This window comes from Perognathus longimembris, chromosome 9 (genome assembly GCF_023159225.1).
Source record: "Perognathus longimembris pacificus isolate PPM17 chromosome 9, ASM2315922v1, whole genome shotgun sequence".
In the NCBI taxonomy this organism is placed as follows: domain Eukaryota; kingdom Metazoa; phylum Chordata; class Mammalia; order Rodentia; family Heteromyidae; genus Perognathus; species Perognathus longimembris.
This window is the reverse complement of record NC_063169.1, coordinates 39173375-39187853: the sequence shown is the minus strand read 5'-3', so window position 1 is coordinate 39187853 and position 14479 is coordinate 39173375. Positions and strand designations below refer to the sequence as shown.

Sequence of the window (14479 nt, the reverse complement as noted above, 5' to 3'; positions counted from 1 at the left end):
TGTCTCAGAAAGGGCATGTATTTGTTTATTGTCACCCTGACTCTGATGATTGGTATGATAATAGGTCTTATTGCCTAATGAATCTGCCATCTGAGATAAGGCTGTTGATGAGCTTACTGAATTCTTGGTTTTCTCTCTGGAGTCATCCTAGTCAATAACATTGTTGAATTCTTTAGGCCCTTCTGCCTGGCAAAACTGGACTTATGAAGTGAAAGTGTCAACCCAAGATCTTTCTGAAATCACTCAGATTTTCTCTAATATAAGTGGAACTATACTTAATGTACCTGAGCTGCAGAGTGCTACGAAGTACAGGGTGTCTGTGAGAGCAAGTTCTCCCAAGGGCCCAGGCCCCTGGTCAGAGCCCTCTGTGGGTACGACCTTGGTACCAGGTAAGACAATGTTCTGGATTTAAAGGAGTGATTTTGAGAAGAAGATCAGTTTGTAAAATTCCTTCCTATGAGCTGGTGGAGTATTTCAAGCAGTAGAGTGCCAGCTTAACAGGCACAAGGCTCTGAGTTTAATTCCTAATACTGCAAAAAATAAAAATAAATAAATGAAACAAAACAACAATAAGCCCCTAAAACAAAACCATAAATGAAAATGTGGTTTCTTTCTTTCTTTCTTTTTTGTTGGTTGTAGGTCTATGTGCTGTCCCTGGGCCTTTTTGCTCAAAAGTAGTGCTCTACCACTTTGAACCATAACTCCATTTCCAGTTTTTGAGTGGTTAATTGGAGATGAGTCTCATAGGAACTTTTCTGCCTGGGCCCATTTCAAACCACAATTCTTAGATCTCAGCCTCCTAACTAGCTAGGATTACCTACTGTGGTAGCTACCCTGCCCAAGAATAAGGTTGCTTAAGGATGCATTTTGTAATTGACATTTGTAAAGCAAATAAACACTGCAACAGCTGTGCTTTTAACTTGCTCTTTCAAAAACTTCCAAAGATATATTTGAAGAAACCAGTTGACTTCTTTCTTCTTCATGGGCTTCTTGTTTCTAAGTTTATTAAGCTAAAGCATTTCTGAACTCTGATAGTTTTGGAGACAGAAGTAGAGGGGCTAAGGATGCTGTTGAATTCCACCATTCTCTGAAAAAAAATGGAAGAATAACTATCATTTATAGAGCTGTCATAATTAGTTCTGGAGGCTCCTAAAGGAGCCATGGCAAGTAGTGATCATAAGAGTGGGGGTGCCTGCCATGACCATCGTGATGGCATATTACAGTCATGACACGAACATTCATCTTCACTTTCCATTTCAGATACTTAAGCAAAAAGCAGGAAGCATGCTAAATAGGATAGATAATTCTCCTAAGGAGATACAGTTATTCATATCCTTCCACAGTACTTTTCAACATGTTTATATGCTTTTACTTAAAGAAAAGGTATTCTAGGGCATGTTATATGTGCTTAAAATGTGCTTTCTGTGATACTTCTTTTAAATTTTATTTATTTATTTATATATTTATTTACCAAATAGCTATTGAACCACCATTTATCATGGCTGTAAAAGAAGATGGGCTTTGGAGCAAACCATTAAATAGCTTTGGCCCAGGAGAATTCTTGTCCTCTGACATAGGAAATGTGTCAGGTAAACACTGTTGTATACTTAGATGACAGGTTTCTATTCCTATGATTTTCAAGTTATTTAATAAATAGAAAAATGTTGAGTACTGGCTCTTAGATCTTTGCTTTTATTGGTGAAAGGGAAAATGCTGACTGGACAATACCGGTAGTGATATTGTTATGAAAATGTCAATTCTCAAGTAGGGATGCTATTTATGAAGTCACAAACTGTCAAGTTATTTGTTGCTTGATGTCCACTTTGAGAAGGCTTTGATACAATGTTCTCGCGTTTTAATTTGTCCATGTCATGTTGGCAGCAAAGACAGCTATTGTTTAGTAATCCCTTTACCATGAGTTTTAGTTATAAAATGGGAGTGAAAAAATACAGGAAAGAGTTTACAATAAAATGTAAGAAAAAAACCACATTGACAAGATGATTAATTTTTTCTAGAAGAAGAAAAGTCTTTATTCTAAGGTAACATGCCAATGACTTTTCCTGAAGCTGACATCTTCCACAGCTATCTATTTTATTACAAACTTAGCTAATAAAGTACAAAAGGAAGCTGAGCATTAGTAGCTTATGCTGTAATCCTAGCTATGCAGGAGGCTGAGATTTGAGGATCACAGTTCAAAGCCAGGCCAGCAGCAAAGTTTGTAAAACTCTTATCTCCAAATAACTACCAAAGAGCCAGAAATAACAGTCACTCAAAGTGGTAGGGCACTTGAGCACAGAAGCTCAGGGACAGTACCTGGGCTCTGAGTTCGAGCCCCAGGACTGCAACACACACACCAAAGTACCAAACTGTTTCTAGCAAACAAAAGAATTGGTCTTAGCAAGTCACATAAAACTGATAAGAAAAATATCACTTGGAGTCAGAATCTTCCTCTTCATAGGTAAGATTAGACAATCTCACCAAATCATAGTTTTTTATCTTAAAAATGGTGAGAATTATTTGTAACTTTGTTTTGGGGGTTAAATTAAGCATGTAAAGTTACTTGAGACAATATTTAGCAGAGAGGCCAGAGTCAGTGTGTTCAATTAGTTCTTCCCCTCAGTTCTAAGAGTTAATATTTTGCATTTACATTAGTGACATATCCTTGAGAGATCACTGAAATCCCCATGAATATCTATGTCAGTGTGGGCCTTAAAATTATCTATGACTGAGCATCATTGTCCAGCCTCCCTACTCCCTACTCCCTACTCAGGAAGCTGAGGTCTGAGACTCTCCAAGACAGTCTGGGCAAGAAAGTCTGTGAGACTCTTATCTGCAGTTAACTACCAAAATGCCAGAAATGGAGTTCATAGATCAAGTTGGAAGAGTACCAACCTTGCACAAAAAGGCTAAGGGACAGCACCACAAGCCTTGAGTTCAAGCCCTGGCACTGGCACACACAAACACATACATACGTACATCTCTCCACCACGATATCTATATTGATACTGATATATGTCTATATCATTTAGGCTCTATGATATCTATATGTATATATACATAAATATATGTGTATATTATTAATAAGTTGATCCATCGATAGATCGCAGTGCCTAAATGTTTTAAGTCACGATGTTTTTGATGGCATACATGAAAAATAACTACTAATGGGGTTTTGTGTTTGTTTTGAGATATGGATTGGTATAACAACAGCCTCTACTACAGTGACATGAAAGGTGATGTTTATGTGCGGCCACTGAATGGGACAGATACCTCAGAACATTATCACATCCCCAGCATCGCAGGAGCAGGGGCTTTAGCTTTTGAGTGGTTGGGTCACTTTCTCTACTGGGCTGGGAAGACATATGTGGTAAGTCAACTGCTGCACTCTGAGTGATCTAAAGCAATCCAGCTTCCATGAAATTGTATACCACTAGTGTGTGTGTGTGTGTGTCAGTCCTGGGGCTTGAACTCAGGGCCTGAGCACTGGCTTCTTTTTGTTCAAGGCCAGCAGCACTCTACCACTTGAGCCACAGCACCACTTCTGGCTTTTTTTTATGTGGTGCTGAGGAATCGAACCCAAGGCTTCATGTATGTGAGGCACGCACTCTACTACTAGGCCATATTCCTAGATCCCCACTCTTAGTTTTATTCCTTATATATTTTCATCACTATCTTAAAATAAATACATTAAAATGCTCACCTCAGAGTCAGAGGGTAAGTACATACTTGTAATCCCACTATGTGGTCCAAAGCTGGCCTGGACAAAAAGCAAGAGACCTTATCTGTGAAATAACTAAAGCAAAAATGGCTGATGGTGTTGCCCAAGTATTTGCCTAGCTGTTATAAGGCTTTGAGTTCAAATCCCGACACCATACAAAAGATGGTTTAGTTTAAAAATACTTTGAAAGAAGTGGAAGGGTAAATATAAGAACTGGTTAGGTATTTATTCTGTCTTTTGTGAAACTTTAATTCCAGGACAAATTGCTCAACATTAACCGAGTTTACATGTGAGAAAGAACATATAAAGAATAGGAATTATTTATATGCTTACTATGAGGATTGCAGGGGCAAATATTTTAAAGGATGAAAAATGTACTGTCATATAATAGGTAGTAGGTAATGGTAATAACTAGTATTGGGGAAATATGTGGTAGAGATAAACCAACAGAGGAGTTATCATTTATGAGGACATGTACCCATCTTCTAGGAATCCAGTAAAAAAAACCATTGTCATTCATGAGGGTTTTGATTGTCTGGATGTATTATTGGGAATTGTCAATATTTTATCTGTAAACTAATTTATTTCCTTTCTGTTTGGAGATATGATAGGTAAGTCCATGAAAGCAAGTGCTGTGTTTGTCTGTTGTTATGTTTCCAAGGCTTACCACCAGTACTCAGCATATAGAGTTGTTAAATAATTGTGGTTGAAAAAAATGAATGGATGCATGAATGGATGGATGGATGAATGGGTGGATGGATGGATGATAGAAGAATGGAACAACTTACTAATAACTGCATCAAGCTATTATGATAATGATGTCCTTTGAGACTAGTTACCTGGCCCACTATCATGTTTGTCTAGATACAAAGGCAGTCTGTGTTGACAGGACACACCGACATTGTGACCCATGTGAAGCTGTTGGTGAACGACATGGTGGTGGATTCAGTCGGTGGCTATCTCTATTGGACCACATTCTACTCAGTGGAAAGCACCAGGCTAAATGGGGAAAGTTCCCTTGTCCTACAGGCACAGCCCTGGTTTTCTGGGAAAAAGGTGACAAATTAAAAATAATAGTTAAAAATAAGTTCTGGTTGTTTAATAATTCTAACTAATGATCGTCTATAGTTATGATTATATTACCTCTGCATACTGTGTTTGAGGTAGAATCCTACAGGAAGTGTTAATACAGTGAAATCTTGCTATAATCTAAGTTTTATTTGATGGTCATAATTGATTATACCACTTGCTTTTATCTTGGATAGACTCATATTTGGCAGCTTTACATTTTTCTTAGTTTTAATAACCTTAAAAAGTACTTCAGAGCCTCTTATTGGCTGTTGTTTATGTGTCTTATTGTTTTTAATCAACTTTGGATCCTGACTTTTCTAAAGAGCATACGGCTTCTAAGCAACTTGTTTGACTTTTCTGTTTCATTATTGGAAAATGAGTTGCTATGAAAATTAAGTAAGATAATTTATGTGAAGGCCTGGGAATGTTTCAGAAGCATGCTACATGCTCAACACAAAGCTATTAGTATTTGAAAGGAACATTTGGTAAAAGAATATGCTACAAACAAATGTTATTTTTCCTTCTTTAACTTCTAAAAGCAATTTGTATATGATGTACCTTTCTTTTTTTTTTTTTTTTGGCCAGTCCTGGGCCTTGGACTCAGGGCCTGAGCACTGTCCCTGGCTTCTTCCCGCTCTAGGCTAGCACTCCGCCACTTGAGCCACAAGCGCCACTTCTGGCCGTTTTCTGTATATGTGGTGCTGGGGAATCGAACCTAGGGCCTCGTGTATCCGAGGCAGGCACTCTTGCCACTAGGCTATATCCCCAGCCCTATGATGTACCTTTCTAACTATCCTTTAGATACTTACATTTCTGAATCTTATTTTTTCTGATTGTTGTAGTGATATTTGCCCATTGTAGAAAATTTGGAAATTACAGAAACACTCCCCATAAAGAATATAGAGGAACGAGATCATTTACTTTCTAATATATTTTAAATATTTTCTTATTCTTGAGTATTTTTCTTTAGAGATAAAAGTATACAATACAGATAAACCAAATTATAGATATATTATATATGTTTATGTCTCTCTCTCTGTATATATATATATATATATATATATATATATATATATATATTCATATGACTTTCTTAATGGCAGGCAATCTATCAGAAAGGTTTTTTTTTGTTGTTGTTGTTGTTTTGTTTTTTGCCAGTCCTGGGCCTTGGGACTAAAGGCCTGAGCACTGTCCCTGGCTTCTTTTTGCTCAAGGCTAGCACCCTACCACTTGAGCCACAGCACTACTTCCAGCTTTTTCTGTTTATGTGGTGCTGAGGAATTGAACCCAGGGCTTCATGCATGCTCGGCAAGCATGCTACCACTAAGCCGCATTCTAAACCCTCAGAAAGTATTTTTAGTTCTTTGACATTTTTAGTTCTTGTTGTACACCTTTTACATTTTCAGACTCATCATTTTTGTTTAAAAGCTTAAAGTGTAATTATCAACTCCTTATATTCTATTTAGGTTATTGCCCTAACTTTGGACCTCAGTGATCAGCTCCTTTACTGGTTGGTTCAGGACAGTCAGTGTATTCACCTATACACATCTATTCTTCGAGGACAGAGGTAATAAATGTCTCTTAAAGGCAAAGAAGGGAAAAACTTGCCCCTCCATGTGGATGATTTGTGTAGGGAGCTATGCTTCCAAACTAGGATGAAATGGAGACCCTCCAAAATGCCTCCAACATATGAAGCTTGATGATTAAATGTGCCTAAAAGGGATTGTGTCCAAAACTGTGAGAGACTACAGATGGCTACATCCACCTGAATATGTCAAAATGGCTCAAGTTGCCACCTGCCCTGCTTACCAAACTCCTAGTTTATGTGGCATTAATCTGTAGGAGAAACCTGGATGTAGAGCACCATCTAATGGTAGAATAGCACAGCAGGACTAACTACAAGCTTAAATAATAAAAACATGCAATCAAACCCTGGAGAAGTTATTTGTTTAGGCAAGAGTGCCTGCCTCGGATACACGAGGCCCTAGGTTCGATTCCCCAGCACCACATATACAGTTATTTGTTATTCTTATCAAGAATTCTGCTGGTTTTGCAAATATGGTCTAATGGATGGAAGTATGGTTAGTTTTGCTTCCTTTGTGTTTTACTTCCTTCTCCTGTCCCCTCCTCTCCTTTCCTCTTCCCTCTCTCTTTTCCTCTCTCCCTTCTTTTCTTCCTCTCTTCCTTCCTTCCTTCTTTCTTTTTCTTTTCTTTCTCTTTTTTTTTTTTGCCAGTCCTGGGGCTTGCACTGAAGGCCTGAGCACTGTCCCTGGATTCATTTAGTTCAAGGCTACCACTCTACTACTTGAGCCACAGAGCCACTTATAGCTTTTTCTATATATGTGGTGCTGAGGAATCGAACCCAGGGTTTCATGTATAAGAGGCAAGCACTCTACCACTAAGCCGTATTTCCAGCCTTCCTTCCTTCCTTCCTTCCTTCCTTCCTTCCTTCCTTCCTTCCTTCCTTCCTTCCTTCCTTCCTTCCTTCCTTCCTTCCTTCCTTCTTTCCTTTCCCTTCCTCCCTCCCTCCCTGGCTTGCTTTCCTTTCTCTCTCTTTTCCTGCTTGCTTGATTGTTTGCTTTCTTTTCCTCCCTCCCTCCCTCCATGTCCTGGGGCTTGAACTCAGGGTCTGAGCAATGTCCCTGAGCTTTTTTTTTTTTTTTTTTTGGCCAGTCCTGGGCCTTGGGCTCAGGGCCTGAGCACTGTCCCTGGCTTCTTCCCGCTCAAGGCTAGCACTCTGCCACTTGAGCCACAGCGCCACTTCTGGCCGTTTTCTGTATATGTGGTGCTGGGGAATCGAACCTAGGACCTCGTATATCCGAGGCAGGCACTCTTGCCACTAGGCTATATCCCCAGCCCTCCCTGAGCTTTTTTGATCAAGGTTAGTGCTCTACCACTTGAGCCACAGCTGCACTTCTGTTTTCTTGGCAGTTAGTTGGAAACAAGAGTTTTGTGGACTTTTCTATCCAGGCTGGCTTCAAACCGTGATCCTCAGATCTCAGCCTCACAAGTAGCTAGGATTATAGGAGTAAAACACCAGCACCAGGCCCAGCCCATTTTGTTATGTCTTGAGAATGTGATGAGGAAATGAGATCAGCTTCATTCATATGCAGAATATCTGGCATTGTTATGTCCACATTTTATAGATGGTTGAATAAGAGGTAAAATTACTTGCCTGAAGTTCCACAATTAGTAATTGGCTGAGTTGGGAATTCCATCCAATTATATTTACTTCTGAAGTATCTCCAATACTGAAAATTCATTTATTTCCCATGAGATATGGTCTTGTTTAACAGCTGACATGATCACTTATGCATGTAGGCCATGCCTCCCTGGTATCATGTGAACTAGGTTAGGTATGAGGTCATCACTTGAGTGAAATTGGGTAGTCTAGAAGAGTACTTACCCAGGCTAGTGCAGAGTTTATGACAAATCATGTTAATAACATAGCTGTTCTGTGTCTCGATGGATGGGAGTTCTCACGGCCACATGTTCAGTAAAAGTTGTCTCTGCCAGTTTGGATAAATGCTCATAAATTCTTAGTCTTATTTTTTTCAAATCCCTTAGATATGTAGGTTTTCCTTTTTTAAAAAAAGGAACATCAGAATCTTAATTCTGGGTATCCACAGTGTTGTGTTACTGCATTGCCTTTAGTGATACATGTATGTATCACTTTTATATAATTTCTTTCTTTTTTTGTCAGGGCCTGAGCACTGTCCCTGGCTTCCTTTTGCTCAAGGCTAGCACTCTGCCACTTGAGCCACAGTGCTACTTCTGGCCATTTTCTATATATGTGGTGCTGGGGAATCGAACCCAGGGCTTCATGTATATGAGGCAAGCACTCTTGCCACTAGGCCATATCCCCAGCCCCCCCCCCCCTTTTTTTTTGGCCAGTCCTGGGCCTTGGACTCAGGGCCTGAGCACTGTCCCTGGCTTCTTCCTGCTCAAGGCTAGCACTCCGCCACTTGAGCCACAGTGCCGCTTCTGGCCGTTTTCTGTATATATGGTGCTGGGGAATCGAACCTAGGGCCTTGTGTATCCGAGGCAGGCACTCTTGCCACTAGGCTATATCCCCAGCCCCACCGCCCCCCCCCCCCCCCCGCAGCCCCTTTTATATAATTTCTTCAAGCATTTAGACAGACGGCATGTACTTTAGAAAATTTTTGTTTGTGTTCTGGTTTTACTCTGGATAGTAACCTTTTTATCTAGATCCTGCACATACTTTTTCTTATGCTTTTCTTCTGCTAATTCAAGTGGAATAAACCACAGATATCTCTGGCTAACATTCAGGTGGTTGAGGCTTGTCCACATCTCAGGCAATCATTAAAATCTGCCCACGTTTATATTTCTGCTAATGCCATATCATACTGATAAGAAAAACTCATAGAACATTTGATTGAGATTGGTCATTCTAAGAAGAATATTTTAAAAAGCAATTTAATATGGAAATAAAGTTTTGATAATTGTTGTTGAAAGGATTTTCTCTTTCTTTTCGTACACACACACACACACACACACAGACACTCAGACACTTACACACATACAAATTTATGAATGCACAGCCTCACAGGCCCTTGCACACCCCAGCCTTCTCTCTCGGCAGATGCATGCACTAATGGATGTGATGTTTCAACAGCACTGAGGATGTCCGTATCACAGAATTTGCTGCCTGGAGCACTTCTGAAATTTCCCAGAATGCACTGATGTACTACAGTGGTCGACTCTTCTGGATTGATGGTTTTAGCATTATCACTGCACAGGAAATAAGTCAGAGAACCAGTGTGTCTGTTTCAAAAGTGGCCAAATTTAATCAGTTCACCATTATTCAGACATCTCTCAAGCCTCTACCAGGTACAGCATCTTATTCCTGCCTACCTTCTTCCCCAGTACCTTCTGTGAGATAAATATTTAATTTGAGATTTTTTGTCTTAAGAATTATGCTGAAAGAAGAAAAAGATACTTTTGACTTGATTGCACTCAGCCTTTTCCTTTCTTACTTGTATGTGTGTCAGTTTCTAAATTCTTCCCACTTTTGTTGTTGTTGTTGTTATGGTTTGTTTTTGGTTGGTGGTGGGGCTTGAATTCAGAGTCTGGGTGCTATCCTTGAGCTTTTTTGCTCAAGGCGCGCTCTCTCTCTCTCTGCCTTTTTAAGCCACAGTGCCACTTTGGGTTTTCTGGTAATTAATTGGGGATGAGTCTCATGGACTTTTCTGTCCTGGATGGCACTGAATCTCAATCCTCAGATCTTAGCCTCCTGAGTAACTAGGGATTAGAGGTCTGAACCATTGGCACCAGTTCCCCATTTTTTATTAGTATCTACAAAAGATAATTCATTCATCAATGAAACTAGGAAGTTTCATTATGACATATACTCAGTTAAACCCAGATTTATCATCTGAAATAGTCAAAATGGGATGATTTTATTATTTTTGAGAGAAGATTTTTATATGGACCAGGCTAGCATGGAACAAACTTTGAGTTCAAGCTAGTCTCAAAGTCATTATCTTCTTACTTTCATGGTGCCAGGATTCTAGGCATGTGCCACTAAACATGACTTGGAAATTTTTGATTTAGTTCTAATTACCAATAATATCAACTGATTTCCCCTGATTCTGTTCTGCTTGATAATCCTAAATCCTCTTTACCTCCATTTCCTTCTTTCTTCTATTTTGTAGGGAACTTTTCCTCCACCCCCAAGGTGATCCCAGATCCTATTCAAGAGACTTCATTTAGGATTGAGGGAAATGCTTCAAGCTTCCAAGTCCTATGGACTCCCCCCCCTACAGTGGACTGGGGTACAGTTTTCTACAGTGTGGAATTTAGTACTCATTCCAAGGTAAGGTGTTGGCTCAAGGACTTTTTCCCAAACACATGTAACAGTATTGAACACACTGATTTGTACTTTGTTTGCTTCATTAAGCTCATGTTCTTTGTTGTGTTTTTTTTTTGGTTTTGTCCCCATGGTGTTTGATTATTAAGGTTATTTGCAGAACACTGGTTTGTGGTGAATCTCTGACTGGCTTGTGCTAACTGCTGTGATGCATACACTTTAATTTGTTTATCTAGTAAATTGCAGGTATTAGCAAAACTGTACATGATGTCAACAGTGAACCAAAGTTTGATGATTTTAGCTCTTTAGCAATGAAGAATTTTATAATCCTATTCCTAAGTAGATGATATTTTATGTTTATATTTTAGTTCCTGGCTACAGAGCAGCCTTTGCCAATGTTTACTGTGGAAGACCTGCAGCCCTATGCCTTATTTAACCTTTCTGTCACTCCTTATACCTACTGGGGAAAAGGCCCTAAAACATCTCTGTCACTTCGAGCACCTGAAACAGGTACAGGGGTACACACACAACACACACACACATACACTTCATAATTTATTCCAAAGAAGTCTACTTGAAAGATTTCTTAAAGCTTTTAACTTGATTGTAATAATATTTACAATGCAGATAAATGGTTTAAAGTAATTTGTGAGATATTTCATAAGGAAAATGGGTATTGGAGAGCAGAGACAATTTCTTGCAAGGTTGTTATTAACAAAGATATTATTTCAAAATGTGTTGTTAGTAAACAACTGGTGTGTAAATTTTATGGGTTTTGGAAATTTATTTTTAAGAGATATTAGCCATATCTCTACATGAGTCTGTCATTTAAAAGTGCGCAAAGCACATTTACACATATCACACCTTTGTCAAACATTTACTACCTACCATGTGTCAAAATCATCATTTTCCTTGGCACTTACACACTCTAAAGTGTGCCTGACAGGTGTTACAATCTTAATTGTGCAGGTGAGAAAATGGAAACCCTGTAGTTGCTTAAATAAGTGGCAATAACATAATCCAGAATTTTCATTCCATTTTTTTCAATCTCCATTTAGTCGACTTTGGCAAATGTTGACAAACATTAGCTTTCTATTCATTTAATTTGCATACACTTCCTAACACAGGACCTGGCAGGTGATACCCTCGATAAATATGCACATGCTACTGCATTCTTATCGTTATGATGCATTCAACAGCACTTATCCTTGAGTCTCACATCAGGAACAGAGTGGATGTTCTGAAACATTTAGCATTGGGATCTAGGCATGTTCTGTTTGTGATTATCTTAAACTATCAGCTTTGGTAGCACTGCTGCATGGAGATGAAATCCTTCTGGAGATCCACTTGAGGATAGATTAACATCTACCAGATGATGGGAGAAATAAGGAAGGCTGGTAGAATTTGACCCTTACCTTCTTGATATTTACAATCAAACAAGTGATTATTCAAATTCAAGAATATCTATTAAGCACTCATTGTGTGCCATTCCTATATTAGAGGTGGGGGATTTAAGTATGGAATAAGAAATGATGCATTCTCTGATTGAGTTCATAAAACTCACCAGCCACATAACAGAAATGAGACTGACAACTAAGCAGCTGCAGCAATGAGTACACAACACTCTCAACACTTTCACCATATCAAGTTGCCTTGTATATACTTAGGAGAGGAATAGGTGCATGGAATATGTCCATGAACAAAACTTCAATGAAGCTTGGAGGGATGGAGCAAAAAACACATTCCATGTGGCATGTACAATGTTAAGAAGGCTGGGAGAGTGGTGGTGGGAGTAATGAACAGTAGGAAACAATGTGATTGGAATGAGGGATGGTATGGAAACCCCACAGAAGAATCCCAAGATACATAGGGTAGAGTGACTTGTAAATCAGGCAAAGGGATTTCTCTCAAATAATATATCAATAGATTGTGTTGTATGGGCTGGCTGTAGCTTGACTAGGTAGCTTCAAACCTTTGGGATGCTACTGTGTTCTCCACAACTTCTTGCCTTCTTTTAGAGTGAGAGGGCCCGATTCCCCGATGTCTTGTATTTTATACAAGAACTAGCTGAAGGCTCCCCTCCTGATGACCTGGAGCTAAATCACTTCTATCAAGATGAGAATGAATGCTGCATTTTGTAAGGAGAACCAGCCACCTTTCATCTATGTGGAGCACAGATGAGAAAGATGTGCTTAACTATGAATTGTGGGGATTTGGTTTGCAAATAAGACAGTCAACATTTGCTAAAATATCATGAGGGGACCCAATAGGGATTGCTGCCTCATGAAGAGCTTCTAAGAATGAGAGCGTTCTCAGAGAGCTCCCTACATAGAACGCAAAACAAAGATTGGTCCTAGGGGCTAGAATAGTGCTATTAATGGTCACCAGGCTGTCCCAGGAAGACAGGCCACCAGAGACTATTTGATACTTCTGGATGCGAAGACCTCAGTCATCGGTAGGGTTGCTGTTAGTCTTCAGTTCAGGGCCTTTCTTATACAGATTGCTTATTATATCATGGTATTTGGGTGTATGAAACAGTTGATTACTCACAAATGTCTGCTTCAATCACATGGACTATGAAAGAAAATGGAAAGTAATACAAAATGATCTGTAGCATAGAAATATAAAAGTAACCTGGTGGTTTGACTTTAAAAAACAAAAGCAAATTGAACAAAAAAAATGACTGAGAGAGATATACTTCAACTGGCTAGAATGAGAAATTTTTGTTGTTGTTAAGAAGTCCATACCTTGATTATGAGTGATAAAAGTCAGCCTTGTACTCCTTTTGTTCCTATCTGTGCCTCTGCTTTTCAGTTCCATCAGTGCCAGAAAACCCCAGAATATTTATATTACCAAGTGGTCACAAGCTCAACCACAATAAAGTTGTGGTGGAATTTAGGTGGAATAAACCTAAGCATGAAAATGGTGTGTTAACAAGATTCGAAATTTTCTATCACATATCCAACCAAAGTGAGGCAAAGAAAATCTTCCAGGACTGGACTGTTGTCAATGTCACACCCTCAGTGATGTCTTTTCAACTTGAAAGCATGGATCCTGGGTACATTGTTGCCTTCCAGGTAGGAGAGAGAAAACCCAGTTGCAACAGTGGGAAAGAAGAGTAGTTAATGGGAATGGTTAAGAATTTTCACTTATAGCCAGGCATTGGGAGCTCATGCCTATAATACTAGCTACCTGGGAGGCTGAGAGCTGAGGATTGAAACCAGCCCAGGCAGAAAAGCCTGTGAGACTATCTTCAATTAACTACCAAAAAGCTGGAAGTGGAAATTTGGCTCAAATGGTCACACACCAGTAGTCTTAGAGCCAAGCAAAAGTACAAGCTCTGAGTTCTTGGGTAAGTTGGGTAAAGGATGCTTTGTCAACTTTCCTGTACACAAAGGTTACTTTTTGGATTGAAAGCAAAGCATTCTGTGCAGATGTGATCCTTGCATGCCGTGCACCATGGTCCGTACTTTTGTATTCATTATCTTATTTAATTCTCAAACTGTGAAGGAAGCCCAAGTCTTGTGTGATGTCAGTCAGTTAGCAAAGCTGAGTGGGTAGGAAGTGGTACACCATAAGCCAATTTCTAGAGTCCTTTCCAACATGTTGCAGCACCCGTGTGAATCACCTAGTTGGCTCCTGCAGCCCATGAAAATAAAATGAATGTCTGCATAGTTGATGCCTCACAGCACTGTGAGCATTTGATAGACCAGAAAGAGAGACTGTCAGACAAGAAAAAAAATTGGCACTCAGTTTTGATTTTGTTTTGTTTTTGTGAAATAGAGATCCAACTATGTAACTCGGCTGACATCTGATGCCTTACTTACCAATTACTGGGATTACAGAGGTGTACAACCATG

General features: G+C 39.4%; 1 protein-coding gene across 3 annotated transcripts in view; it reads left to right on the top strand.

The window, feature by feature from the left end:
• Ros1 (ROS proto-oncogene 1, receptor tyrosine kinase) overlaps positions 1-14479 on the top strand; it is a 96809-nt gene that overhangs the window by 31447 nt on the left and 50883 nt on the right. For 2 of the 3 annotated variants that reach the window (XM_048354639.1, XM_048354638.1), the window contains exons 14-22: positions 177-389; positions 1479-1589; positions 3189-3367; positions 4583-4774; positions 6256-6356; positions 9426-9640; positions 10465-10625; positions 10988-11129; positions 13434-13696. In XM_048354639.1, the coding sequence (XP_048210596.1) occupies positions 177-389; positions 1479-1589; positions 3189-3367; positions 4583-4774; positions 6256-6356; positions 9426-9640; positions 10465-10625; positions 10988-11129; positions 13434-13696 (1577 nt within the window). Of the gene's footprint in view, positions 1-151; positions 390-1478; positions 1590-3188; positions 3368-4582; positions 4775-6255; positions 6357-9425; positions 9641-10464; positions 10626-10987; positions 11130-13433; positions 13697-14479 lie in introns of all 3 variants that reach the window. The other variant, XM_048354636.1, reaches the window with a different exon arrangement.